Below are 14,115 nucleotides of genomic sequence, written 5' to 3'. Positions count from 1 at the left end.
CTGTTTTCGTTAGATACGTTTCTAAGTACTTACGATTAGCAGGCGATTGGGAGCCCTTCTTGACTCTGTCCTTTTACACCTGTGGTAGCCATCACTTGTGCGCAACACCCCCAGTAACTAGTTTCTCGACTCCTCTAGAGGGTCCTAGGAGCGAGGCTACAACATGAATTTGTCAAACGTAGGGGGTTGGCAGTCCAGTCCCGGCCTCGTAGCAGCCAGATACGAGGGTCAATTAGTTGTATCTGGACGAGGCTGTCCCCGATACTCTTCAGAATACTCTCATTTCTTAGGCAAAGGGTCCTCACGGACACGTGACCGAATGTGCTGACTCAGTTTCCTTTTATGCGCTGAGGTGACTATGTTCCTCCGTTGATTTCCGGTGTAGGAGAGAACCTGCAAAGGCGACTGATATCAGGTGGATACAAAGGGGCACGAAAGTCAGTGAGGATGCAAGATTGATTGAATTTCATCCACGAAGAAGGAGTTACTCCCTCTCAAGATTCACCTCATGAGCGTGCCCTCCTCACCGGCTTCGACAATAGCGCGGCACCGGAAGATGTCAGACTTTGGGACGGATCGGCGCCGTTCCAGATTAGCCTTCTGCACCCTGGGCATGTTCATCATAGGCATCTCGTACACTCCCTCCTCCTGAATCCCTCACTGACACGTCGGACAGACCGAATCGAATACTTAGACAACCAGCAGTCGCCCCAGGAAAACATCATCGGCGGCGCAGGAACCTATGCCGCGCTGGGGTCCCGTCTCGCCGCCGGCCCGCGTAATGCTCACCTGGTAAGTTGGATCGTGGACATGGGCTCCGACTTCCCGCCTCGGTTCCGACAAGTCATCGAGTCGTGGCGAACGAGTTGTGTGTTCCGACATGACGCGCAGAGGCACACGACGACGGCCTGGAATGGATACGGCGAGAACGAGTTCCGCGCGTTCAAGTATATCACGCCGAAGTTACGGCTGGACGAGAACGACTTGAACGACGAGCAGTTGCTGAGCCGGAGTTTCCACATGGTGTGTTCGCCAGCGAGGTGTATCAGTCTCGTCCAGGGCATCTTGGACCGGCGGAAGAGATTGCTTGTAGACACAAGCGCCGGCGTGGATGACGATCGGCCTATCTTTGTCTGGGAACCGGTCCCCCATCTGTGCACGCCAGAGGAGTTGTCGAGACTGAGGGAAGCCGCGGGTTACCTGGACGTGGTCAGTCCCAACGCCGACGAGTTTGCGTCTTTCTTCGAGGGATCGCCAGAATGTCAGACCAAAGAAATCCAAGTACAGTATCTGTTGGGAGTGAATCACCTCAGATCCGGGTAGCAGGAGAACGGACTGCGTTCGCGAACGACAATCTTAGTCATCAGGGAAGGTGCACAAGGTTGCACGACGTACTATCCCGTGGACGACACGAATTTTGGTTCTATACATCTCCGAGCATATCACCAGAGCAAAGAACGGGTGGTCGATCCCACGGGCGGAGGAAATACATTCCTGGGAGCTCTGGCTATTGGCTTGACTGGCAGCACGATGGCCAACGCAGCGAATGTCGAAGATTTGGGCATGATGGACAAGAGAAAGGGCTTTTGATAGCGTTGGCGCATGCATCCGTGGCGGCAGGATATGCTGTTGAGCAGACGGGGATGCCGACTGTGTCAGAGACGGACGGTGATTGTTGGAACGGGGCGCGATATTCCGAACACTTCAGAGAGTACCTCAAACGTGAGCGAAGTCCTCGACAGCAATCACGCAAGCGGTCGCGCACGAGCTGATAGCTTGGTTGTTTCTTCCTTCGTTTTGCTTGATATTTATGGTAAACCTGCCTCCTGCCTGGACCAAGATGCTCGGATCCAGCCCCTTTGCCGGAGATATGTACAAAGCCCGAGGCGCCCGCCTTTTCGCCATCCATATCTTCTGGAGGATCATTTTCAAAGACTTGAGATGGATGATGCTCGGGTCATCTTCCCGCCCCACGCCATTCAAACGATGCGACAGTGCCCGGTAATCGTGGTATATAGTTTTGGAACTCTGAACGTAGGCTAGCGGTCATCGATGAACTTGCCTTTCTCCTAGGTTGGACGGTTGATGTTGACGGTTCGAGGAGGTTTATTGCCCTTTCTGCGCTTTCTCGTGCTCGATTATCTGTTTGCTCCAACTACGACACCGTCAGCATACTGAAACCCCCGAGAAATAACACTGTCGTTAGAGCGGGCGCTTTCTCCCGTCCTGTTCTCCTGGTGCATCTTCCGCGATTGTGTAGGTATGACTTACTACCGACTCGGGAAAAACACATCTTCTCTGGGCATCTTATATCTTGTTTCCCTCTGCGCCGAGACTCTCCAGACGAGCGCTGTGCAAGTTACAATAACCACGCCCATCACTATCGTGTTTGATTTCCAATTGTGAGGTTAGCCATACCATCCACCGGCGGGTGACCAGACGTGTTTGGGGTACGGTATATTTCCACCACCGCCCATCGTTGCGTTTGAAGGGGAAGGCAGTCGTAGGAGGAGATGAGGAGAGTTATGGGATCGGGCACTGGGTGAGGAGGTGGAACGGCAGTGAGGAGCTTGAGGCTTGATTGAGTGAGTGACGGCCAATTGAGGTGCAGTTCTAAACACGAAACGCTGATTGGCGGGTGGGCTTGCCTCGGCAAAGATGCCGGAAAAGTGCCCATGATGGGCTTCTCGTCTCCTGCCCTCTGCCTCCCCCTTCAATTCATACTATCTGCTATGACAGCTTGACGACTATTTTCCTGGCCGAAACGCCCTGCTTGAGCCTGGAAATCCCTGCCTGAGCCTGGAAATCCCTGCCTGGACCTATTCGAGTCCCTCACCGACGACCTCGGCGGGAGGTGCAGGCTTAAACTGCCCATTTTCCAATGCACCGGGTAAGAAATCTTCCAGGCTACTCTACCAACAGGAGTCGCGGGCACCAGGGCAGCAATCACTGCCATGGCATTAGCGGACTGCGAGTCAATGTCTGCAGGACTTGCTTACTTTGATTCGCTTTCACTCCCTAACATCATTCCAGCATATACGGGTGACCCCTACATATACTAAATCGCGCTAAGAAACTAGCTAGGGTATTATCTACACGGAGTATTATCTATATACCTAAAATATTCTTAGTTATCCTACTTTACTCTACTCCCCGATTAGATCGCGAATATCGCTATATTACTATAGTATTATTGAAAGTCGTAAATATTATCTCTTAGATTTACTTAGTATATCTAAAAGTCTATCTTAGCTTAATTTCGAGTCGTTATCTTTATCGCGCGAGTTATTTATTAACGAAAGAGTATCGAGGATCGCTAAAAATAACTAATCGCGACCCGTACTATAGCTATAATTATGATGGGTTGAACCCAGGAGAAGGCTCGGTTCTGGCGAACCAGCGCCAAGACTAACGCCAGGAAATACTGCCTCCTAATTAGTCAAGATTTGCCTATATAATGTATAGGCGAAATGCTGCCTCCTGATTAGTTAAGACGTATACGGTGCAAGGGATATAAAGTCCTAATAGCTAAGACACCGTACGTAAGGGAAGGTAAGGAGTTAGAATAAGTACGTAAGGGAAGGTAAGGAGCTAGAATAAGTACGTAAGGAAAGGAGTAAGGAGGTGAGGATAATAGTTACCTCCTTACGGCGCGTTAGAGGATATAAGGAGAAAGGAAGGATAGCTATTCCTTCCTTCTCTCTCCTTAGATTTATCCTCCTTATTACTAGGTTAGCTAGCTAGTTGTAGAACTCTTTCCAAACCCTCACAATAATCGCTCTCTAAGTATAGTATAGTTCTATATTATCATAAACAGGACCAGGAAGCCAAGCATAATCGAGATCGCGCTAAGCCGGACCGCGCTAAGCCACTTTAGGCCGCATATAGTCCGCATAAGAAAAGTATACTTCTCGCATCTAAGAAGCATCCTCCCCTTATATAATAAGTTTATGTCACTACTAGATGTAGAAGGATACTTATTACTACGGAATCTATCTATCGCTAAGTACTATATTAGAGCTACTATGAGGGTTTGGAAAGAGTTCTATAACTAGCTAGCTAATCTAGTAATAAGGAGGATAAATCTAAGGAGAGAGAAGGAAGGAATAACTATCCTTCCTTTCTCCTTATATCCTCTAATACGTTATAAGGAGGTAACTATTATCCTCACCTCCTTACTCCTTTCCTTATATACTTATTCTAACTCCTTACTTTCCCTTATATACTTATTCTAACTCCTTACCTTCCCTTACGTATAGTGTCTTAGTTATTAGGATTTTATATCTCTTATATTATATACGTCTTAACTAATTAGGAGGTAATATTTCCTAGCGTTAGTCTTAGCGCTAGTTCGCTAGAACTAAGCCTTCTCCTAAGTTCAACCTATTACATCACTCTCTCCCTCCTTCTATACTTACCTAGGAAGCCTTATACGTATCCAGCGCGGCGGAGTCTTATAGCGCGTTAGCTAGTTCCTATATTAGTTTAGCGTATCTAGTCTATTTCACTAGATATTACTTCTAGGATCCTCTTCCTCTTTATATAACCTTATCTTCTAGGATTACCCTCACCTTATATTCTTCATTATCTTTAACTATCACTAGTATAGACTAGTTATTATCCATTCTCTACGAGTTAAGAGGGTCCGTTAAGGCTATATAAAGGAGGTCTAAGTAGAAGACATTATGAATATCTAGTAGGGTATTTAGGCGGTAACTATAAGATCCTACTACCTTTATAATAGTATACTTTATATTCTTCTAGTCTAGTTTCTTACTAGTATATATTATTTATACGTTTCTTAAGTTAAGCTATACCTTATCACTAACTTAGAATTATAGTATCTATTATTACGTTTAATTTATTCTCTCCTCCTATTCCTACTATACGATAACTATTAAAGACTATATCTATTCTCTTACTTCCTAAAGTTATCGTATAATAAAGTCTACTTATTATATAGGTTCTTAAGGAGTCTCTACTATATAGAGAGGTTCTTATATTTAAAGTAGCTTAATATAATATCTATATAGTAGGAAGAATAGGCTAACTCCTATAGAGTATACGTTACGATTATTAATTACTAATTCCGCTATAGGTAGGAGTTCTACCTAGTTATCCTATTTTCCATTTATAAACGTATAAAGGTATATTTTAACTATTTAGTTTATTCGCTTAGTAGATCTATCTATCTCTAGGTAGTAAGCTATAGATAGTCGCTATATAATACCTAAGAGTTAATAGATCCTTTTCTATAGTATACTTACGAATTAGGGGTCGTAATCTAATATAATTACTAATAGTAGTCTATATTATTAATAGAACGTCCGTAGGAAGACTCCTATTCCGTCTTTTAACTTAATCGTTAATAGTTTAAGTAAGACTCCTTTCCCTAGTTAATCTATAATAACTATTAGGTTTATATAGCCCTAACTCTCTAGGAGTTCCGTAATGAAATTAACTAATACTTTCTTCTATAGTTAATCGGGGATTAGGAGAGGCTTTAGGAATCCCTATTTCTATTCCTTCTAGGTCTTTATCTATCTATAGATGTTATAGTTCTATATAAATCTTCGAATATCTTATAATATATTTAGCTAGAAGAACTACCTTATTATTAAGGCTATTATCCTCTCTTAACCTAGGTAACTAGTGACCTTTAAGTTATATACCTATTAAATAATTACTATATAGAGAGCCTCTAATTCTAGTACCTAATATTATCCCTAAAATAGTAGTTACTCTTCCTTATTAAGGGTATATTCTATAATTAATACTTTTAGACTTAGGTTAGAGAGGAATATATAGGCTCCTCTTTATATAGACTTAATAGTCTCCTAATATATTTAGTTATTCTATTAAGTTAATCTCTATTATTCTTTAATTAATAGTCCTTCTATTAATATTATATTCACTTATAGTGCCTTAGATCCCGTTTTATCTAGTATCTCTAGCTTAATAAGGCGCACTATACGATACTAAAGTCTTTTATCCTCTTAGTCTTAAGGTATATCCTACTCTCTCTAGGAGAGGGTGTCTACTTAAATATTTCACCTTCTAAAGACGTATAAGATTATAAAGTTATACCTCGATAGAATAAGGAATTAACCTATTTATCTCTTAGTGAGTTTTCGTATAGACATAAAGTATTTAAGGTTCTTATAGTTAGACTAGATCTTAAATTTCTTAACGCTTTATAGTTTAGTATTCTATTCCTCTAGGTATCGTATAATAGTAAGTATTTCCTTATTATAGAGCTTATAGTTATATTTAGTTAAGTAATTCCTCTTTAAGAAGAAGGTATAGGGGCGTATAACTCTCTTATTATTAACTTAGAAGAGCGTCCCTCTAATACACTATTTTAACGCATTAACTTCTATAATAGTCTCTCTCTTATAGTCAAATAGGATTAATATTAGAGCTATCGTAAATATCCTTTTTAGTTATATAAAGGCTTAGTCTATATGAGGGTTTAGAAAGAGTTCTATAACTAGCTAGCTAACCTAGTAATAAGGAGGATAAATCTGAGGAGAGAGAAGGAAGGAATAGCTATCCTTCCTTTCTCCTTATATCCTCTAACGCGCCGTAAGGAGGTAACTATTATCCTCACCTCCTTACTCCTTCCCTTACGTACTTATTCTAGCTCCTTACCTTCCCTTACGTACTTATTCTAACTCCTTACCTTCCCTTACGTACGGTGTCTTAGCTATTAGGACTTTATATCCCTTACACCGTGTGTATCTTGACTAATTAGGAGGCAGTATTTCCTAGCGTTGGTCTTAGCGCTGGTTCGCCAGAACTGAGCCTTCTCCTAGGTTCAACCCATCATAGTCTACCTCCGTTATCTATTAAAACGTCGTATCCTTCTATATAAGAGTCATAATAGAAAGTATAATCTTAGAGAAGTCTCGTATAAACTTCCTATAGAAGTTCGTAAATCTAATAAAGCTTTATACTCCCTTTATTAATTTAGAGACTTCCTAATCGAGGATCGCCTTTATCTTCTTTAGATCTATTTATATACCTTTCTCTACTTTAATAATAAACTCTAGGTATTTCGTTAACTTAACAATAAATTTATACTTATCGATATTAATCTATAATCCTATCTTACGTAGGCGTTTAAGGACCTTCTAAATATGATTTTAGTACTCTTCTAATAATCTATATAAATAGATTAGGATATTATTAATATAGGCTAAGTAGAAGACGTTAAGGTAGTTACGTAAGGTCTAATTAATATACTTCTAGAATATACTAGGCGCGTTTACTAATCTAAAAGGGGTAATAAGCTATTTATATAGTCCGTATCTTATATAGAACACTATCTTCTATTTATCTCCTTCTATAATATAAATCTAGTAGAATACTATAATAATATTAAGCTTTATATACTATTTAGCTTATCTAATATTCTATAGTATTTCGTAGATTAACGGTAGAGAGTACCGATCCTTCCTTATAATCTTATTTAATCTATAGTAGTCTATATAGAATCGTAGTCCTCTCTCTAACTTCTATACGAAGAGGACTAGCGCTATCACTAGTAAGTTACTTACTTAGATAAACCCCTTATTAAGTAGCTCTATAAGTATCTTCCGTAGAATAAGTAGTTCTTCTCTTAATATATTATATAGTAAGCCCTAAGATACCTTAGGGATTCTCCTATCGTCCTATATAAGGTCTATTATATAGTCTATCCCTTTCCCTTAGAGTAGCGATAGTTTATCCGCTATTATCCTATTAAATACGTTAAGAAAGGGGTATAGGTATTCTAATAACTTTATATAGGAGTCTATTATCTTTTTAACTATTAGGGCTTTATTAATATTAGCTAGACTAGTAGTAAATACTTATATACCCTTCTACTTATATTATTATCGCGTAAGTAGAGAGAAAGCTACTACGCTTATAAGGCTATAGTTAACTTTTAGAGGGGTCGCCTTTAATTTATTTTATACGCGTATTCTCTATAGTCCTAGATATAGATAGAACTCCTTTAGATAAAGTCGTATATCGTTCCGTTTTATCTAAGGAAGTCCTAATATAATATCGTATAAGGTTAAGCTTAGGACAATATATAGGAAGGTAGTTTCCTTATATCTATTAATATTAATCTCTAATTTAGTCACTTTTAAGATTAATAAGTTTATTAATTTATTAAATCCTATAATAGATTAAGAGGGAATCTATATACGCTAAAGATTTTATTAAGAAGTAAAATAAGCGTTAATAAGATTATATAATAAATACTTAGAATTCATAAGTATAGATATAGAATATTCCTTATTTACTATTATAAGTACTAAGAAGGGTAACTTATCTATTAAACCTTAAAATCCTTACTAGGCTTCCTAAATCTTTATACACTCCTAATAGTAACTTTTATCAGAAGTTACTTATTTTTCAGATCCTCATTACTCTCTTCTTCTATAGTTATAGCTATAGCTACTATATATCCTACTTAAGGACGCATTACTAGGAGTAGGGAGTATTAGCGTACGAAGTATTCTCCTAATCCGTATTAAAGATAGCGTCCTACTTCCTTTCGCTTATCTAATATTTCCTTAGATACCTATTAGGCGCGCTATATATGTACGATAGCTACGGTAGTAGTGTCTAACGGCTCCCACTTCATTATATCTTCTACTAGAGTAACCTTAATTAGTATTAACGAGTCCTTTATTATAAGGGGCTTATCCTATCCCTTCTTATATTAGAGGTTCTCTAGGTTAATACTAATAGTATAAAGTAACGTATAGTACTCCTTATATAATCTAGGGATAGAGGTTACTATAACCATATTCTATAGCTTATATAATAGATAGTTAGCTAAGAAGGTCTTCTTAACCTAGTTATCCTAACTAAGACTACTAGCGTCTAGTATTATATAGTCGAATTTAGTGAGGAACGTACTAAATGTCTTTATCCCTTACTATATAAAGCTAAGTTTCTAAGATACTCGCTTAGTGACTTCGTAGTCTTTATATACTACCTATAGTTACGTAAAAAGACCTTAAACTATTATCTAGTCTATTAAAGTAACTATATCTACTTAGGTATTAACTTATGTAAGAGCTTCTCCTTATAGTCTACTATATATATACTAAAATTATACGATCTTAGTATCCTTATCCTTATCGATATTAAGCTTCGCCTTTATCTACGTAAGGTATAGTCGAAATTCTATCTACTTTCTACTAAACTTAGGGAGTTTAGGGAGTTTTTAATATTTTTAATCTAATAATTTATATATAGCTATTAGTTCCTATACGTTATTATTCTCCTATAATATTAACTTAGGAGTAGAGGTACTCCTACTATTCTACTAGTTCTAGAGTAGCTACTCTAGACCTTCTATTCACTAGTTCTATATCTAAACTATCTAATATAACTACGCTACTTACTCTAGGGGTGGAGTTAGACCTAATATAGATAATAAATCTATTTCTATTATTAATATATACGGAGGAGGTACGAGAAATAGGAGATTTATCCTAATATAAGAGTTTAGAAAGAGTTCTATAATTAGTTAGCTAACCTAATAATAAGGAGGATAAATCTAAGGAGAGAGAAGGAAGGAATAGCTATTCTTCCTTTCTCCTTATATCCTCTAACGTACCGTAAGGAGGTAACTATTATCCTCACCTCCTTACTCCTTTCCTTACGTACTTATTCTAGCTCCTTACCTTCCCTTACGTACTTATTCTAACTCCTTATCTTCCCTTACGTATAGTATCTTAGCTATTAGGATTTTATATCCCTTATATTATATATATCTTAACTAATTAGGAGGTAGTATTTCCTAGCGTTGGTCTTAGCGCTAGTTCGCCAGAACTGAGCCTTCTCCCGGGTTTAACCTATTATAGCTACTTCCTATGTAACCTAAGTGAGTTAGGTTCCTCAGTCATAGATCCTTTATTACATAAGCTAGGTCTAGTAGACATAAGGTATAAGTAGTTAAGTAACTAAAGAATAGTATAATTAAGTAGATATTATAAGTTAGCTATAAGAGAGTATAACTATAAAAGGGGAATAAGCGTAGCTATATACTTATAAGGTCTATCCTAAATAGATAACTAAAGATAGTATATTAGTATATTAACATAATCTAGTCTAATATACTAATATATTGTATATTTCCTTTCTCGGAAGTTACGTACCTTACGTAACTTTAGTCTTATTTCTTATATATATATTTCCTCGCTAAGCTACCTGTCTTAGTAGACCTTCTCTTAGGTATCTCACCCCAGGTTACATATAAGGCCGTTTCTAATACTATCCCCCTCTTAACCTATCTATTATCCTTAACGTATATAAGGTAGGTCGCGCCTACTCTATTAACCCTCTTATCCTTTCTTTCTTCTTAGTTCCTATAGTTAACTATATAGCCCTTCTACATAGCTAAACCTTACCGTTCTATAAAGCTTATAAAAATACAAAACGAACGTCATAACGAACTCACTAACTCTATCTCTTCTAATCCTAATAATATTATAATAGTAGTCTATACTAAGTACGCTAACTATAAGATAGTTTATTATTATAATTAAGAGTAATTATTATCCTATACTAAGTATCTACATAAGTAGCGTATTAGAAACGGCCTTACATACGACCTAAGGGCGGGATACCCAAGAGAAGGTCTACTAAGGGAGGTAGCCTAGTGAGGAGGTATACGTAAAGAAGATAAGGCTAAGGTTACGTATAGTACGTGACTTTTAGAAAAGGAAATATAATGTATTAATATATTAGTATATTAATATATTAATATACTAATATACTATCTTTAGTTACCTATTTAGGACGGACCTTATAAGTATATAGCTACGCTTATTCCCCTTTTATAGTTATACTCTCTCGTAGCTAACTTATAATATCTACTTAACTATACTATTCTTTAGTTATCTAACTATTTATACCTTACGTCTACTAGACCTAACTTATATAATAAAGGATCTATAACTAAGGAGCCTAACTTATTTAGGTTATATAGGAAGTAGCTCTGATAGCTACCTTATTAAATCCTAGAACTACTTCAGGTATTAGTTTTAAGTTTCCCTTAGAACCTCCTTCGATAGGTAAGATTCTAGTTCCTAGCTATTTTCTAACTTATCGTACCCTAACTATTTAATTAGGTACTAGAGAGTACTACGCTTAACGCGTCTCTAAAGTACTTCCTTTATATAGTATTCCTCTAGTATAACTTCCTTATCTAGTAGTAGTAATTAAACTAGTTTAGCGTTCTTTAGTACTAGTTTAAGTAGAGTAATATAGAATATATTATAATTTCTTATATTCTTTAGAAGTTCTAACTAATAATTAACTTTTCCTAACTTCTCTTTTACTTAAAACGATCCTAGCTTAACGTAATCTAATTTCGTACTTAGTTACTTTATTTTAATATTTTTTTATAAAAAGTAAACGAAGTCTCCCTCCTTTAGAGGCAGTCTCTTAACTCTTTTCTTATTTACGTATTTTATTATTCTTTCTATAAGGAATCTAAGATCTATCTATAATCTCTAGTATATTTCTCTAATTATTATTACTTTTTCTAAGGCTCTTAAGTTAGTACTTTTCTTAATTATTTCTTCTAGCTTAGAGTAAAATCTATAGTTAGTATAGAATAGACTTAATTCTATTACTAATTTATAATTATTAAAGTAAAACTATATAATAGATAATATTATAACTTAATTAGTCTATCTATAGTCTACGTATATCTATAGATATTATTCTAAGATTTAGTTTATTCTTTCCGTTTAATTATTTATTTATAGATAGTTTATACTTTATTATTAATAGTCTTATTAGTTCTCTCTAGAACTTAGATATAAAGAGCTTATCTCTATCTATAATAATTTCTTTTAGTATAACGTGGGTGCATAGCGAGTCGCGTAGCATAGCGAGTCACGCACTTTCCGCACCATATATTACCTTCAACTTATTCCTTTAAGTACTCCACTAAAATAAATGAAATCTACTCAGAAAGAAGCTAGAATACTCCTTACTCTTTAAGCTCTTAAACGCGATCTAAAATAGAGCGTACGATCTATTACTAAAGTCTATAATATCCCTAAAGTAACCCTCTATAATCGAAGAAAGGGTTAACCTTTCTAACGTAACTAACTAGCGAATTCTTAAAATTTAACTAACCTTAAAGAATCAGTCCTCGTATAAGAGGTCCTTAACCTATATTTGCGAGGATTTCCTCCCTAACTTAGTAGTGTGGGAGATATAGCTAATAAACTACATATAACGCGTAGCGCGTCATACGTTAGACTACGTTAGGCATTGAACTTTATTAAATAACATTAAGAGCTATAAACGTGATTTATATATAGATACGACTACTAGAGAGCCTAATATAAAGATCTAGTAACTATTTAAGCCTAGTTTAACCTCGTACGGAACGTAATAGCTAAGTATAGGATCTATAAAGATAACACTTAGAACTTTAACGAGACTAGGTTTATAATAGGTCTAATCTCGTCTATAATAGTTATAATGAGTTCTAAAGGGTATAGAAAGGTTAAGATAATATAGCCTAGTAATTAGGAATAGACTATAGTGATCTAGGGTGTTAATTTATACGACTAGACTATATTACCTTTTATTATAGTCGCTAGTAAGTATTACCTTATATTATAGTACTAAGATAGTCTCCTTCTATCTAACTAGGTTATTATACTTAGCGATAATAGATAGATAATGAACGAGATTAGTCTTAATTAGGTCAAATACTTTAATAAATATAGTTATAGTCGTATAAAGGGTATATTTCGTCTATTAATCCTAGACGACTATAAAAGTTATTACTTAGTAGATTTTAAGAGCTTTTATAAGGAGAATAATATTATTATACTCTATATGCCTATATATTTATTATATCTACTTTAACTACTTAACGTTAGATATTTTAGTCCCTTAAAGCGATTATATAGTAAAGAAATTAAGAACCTAGTCTAGATATACGTAACCTATATTACTAAGGTTAAGTTCTTTATAGTATTTAAGAACGCTTTTTTCGTATCTTTTAGCGAGGAAAACGTACGAGGAGATTTCTAAGAAGTAGAGCTTATCTCTTTTAATCTAAATATAGTCCTTTTAAAGCTAGATATAAAGCTTTAGACGCTAATACTACTAATACTCCCCTTACTAATAACTACTCCTTAGGTCTCTAAGACGCTATAGACTACGTATAAGATAATTTTATAGTCTAATTTTATTAAGGGGAAAGTTACTTAATATTAAGATAGCTCTCTAATAGCGATTTATAAGGCGATAGACTAGATAGTGAAAGATATAACTACTATAATATATTAAATTATATTAATAAAGGATTATATCTAAGAGCTTAAAGAGATAAATTATACGCTAAGTAAGTATTGTAGAGAGAAAAGAGTATAGATCTAATAAGGAGGATTACTTACTATACGAGATACGTAGGATATAATTAACTAGAGGGATATAGATAAGTAGGTAGAGTAAGAAAAGTATATAAGTAATAGTCGTATAAGAGGGGATAAGCTAACTTAATAATAATATAGTACCTATAGAAAGTCTAAGTATAATGTACGTACGTATTAAGAGGATTGTGGAATATCGCCATTTAGGCGTATGGCCTAATTAGGCCTAGCGTCTTATCACGTGACTAGTTAACGCTACTAGTCTATACTAGATCACGTGATATAGGTGGCGTTAAGGGTGGCGTTACTAGTGGTGTGATTTATTACTAATAGTGCTTAGAAATCCACCTACTAGGTGTTTCTAGCGCTATCTAGTAGTGTTTCCTTTGTCTATATAAGAGCGTTCTCTCCTCTCAGATAGTTAACTTAACTAAGCTTCCTAACAGTCACGTACATTACCTAAAAGGGTACGATCCTATGAGCCAATCTACTCTATGTCCTCCGAACAAGGATAAAGAAATGTCTAATATATCTAGTTCTAAGTAGATTAAGTAAATTTATCTTAGGTTAGTAGTGTAATTAAATTAGATTGTCGTATGATGGTGGTTAGGTAGCTGACTCGCTATGCTAGCTAACTCGCTATGCTAGCTAACTCGCTATGCTAGCTAACTCGCTATGCTAGCTAACTCGCTATGCTAGCTAACTC

General features: G+C 36.2%; 1 protein-coding gene across 1 annotated transcript; it reads left to right on the top strand.

Annotated features, from left to right (window-relative positions):
• The first annotated feature begins 402 nt into the window (after window positions 1-402).
• Window positions 403-1,714, top strand: PV07_12519 (uncharacterized protein). Its single transcript, XM_016400051.1, has 2 exons — window positions 403-626; window positions 677-1,714. Exons 1-2 carry the CDS (start codon window positions 509-511, stop codon window positions 1,321-1,323), a joined length of 765 nt encoding a protein of 254 aa, XP_016242319.1. The 5' UTR covers window positions 403-508; the 3' UTR covers window positions 1,324-1,714.
• Window positions 1,715-14,115: the final 12,401 nt, after the last annotated feature.

Source organism: Cladophialophora immunda (assembly GCF_000835495.1).
Source record: "Cladophialophora immunda strain CBS 83496 unplaced genomic scaffold supercont1.10, whole genome shotgun sequence".
NCBI classification, from domain to species: Eukaryota; Fungi; Ascomycota; class Eurotiomycetes; order Chaetothyriales; family Herpotrichiellaceae; genus Cladophialophora; species Cladophialophora immunda.
This window is presented reverse-complemented; position numbering and strand designations above follow the sequence as displayed.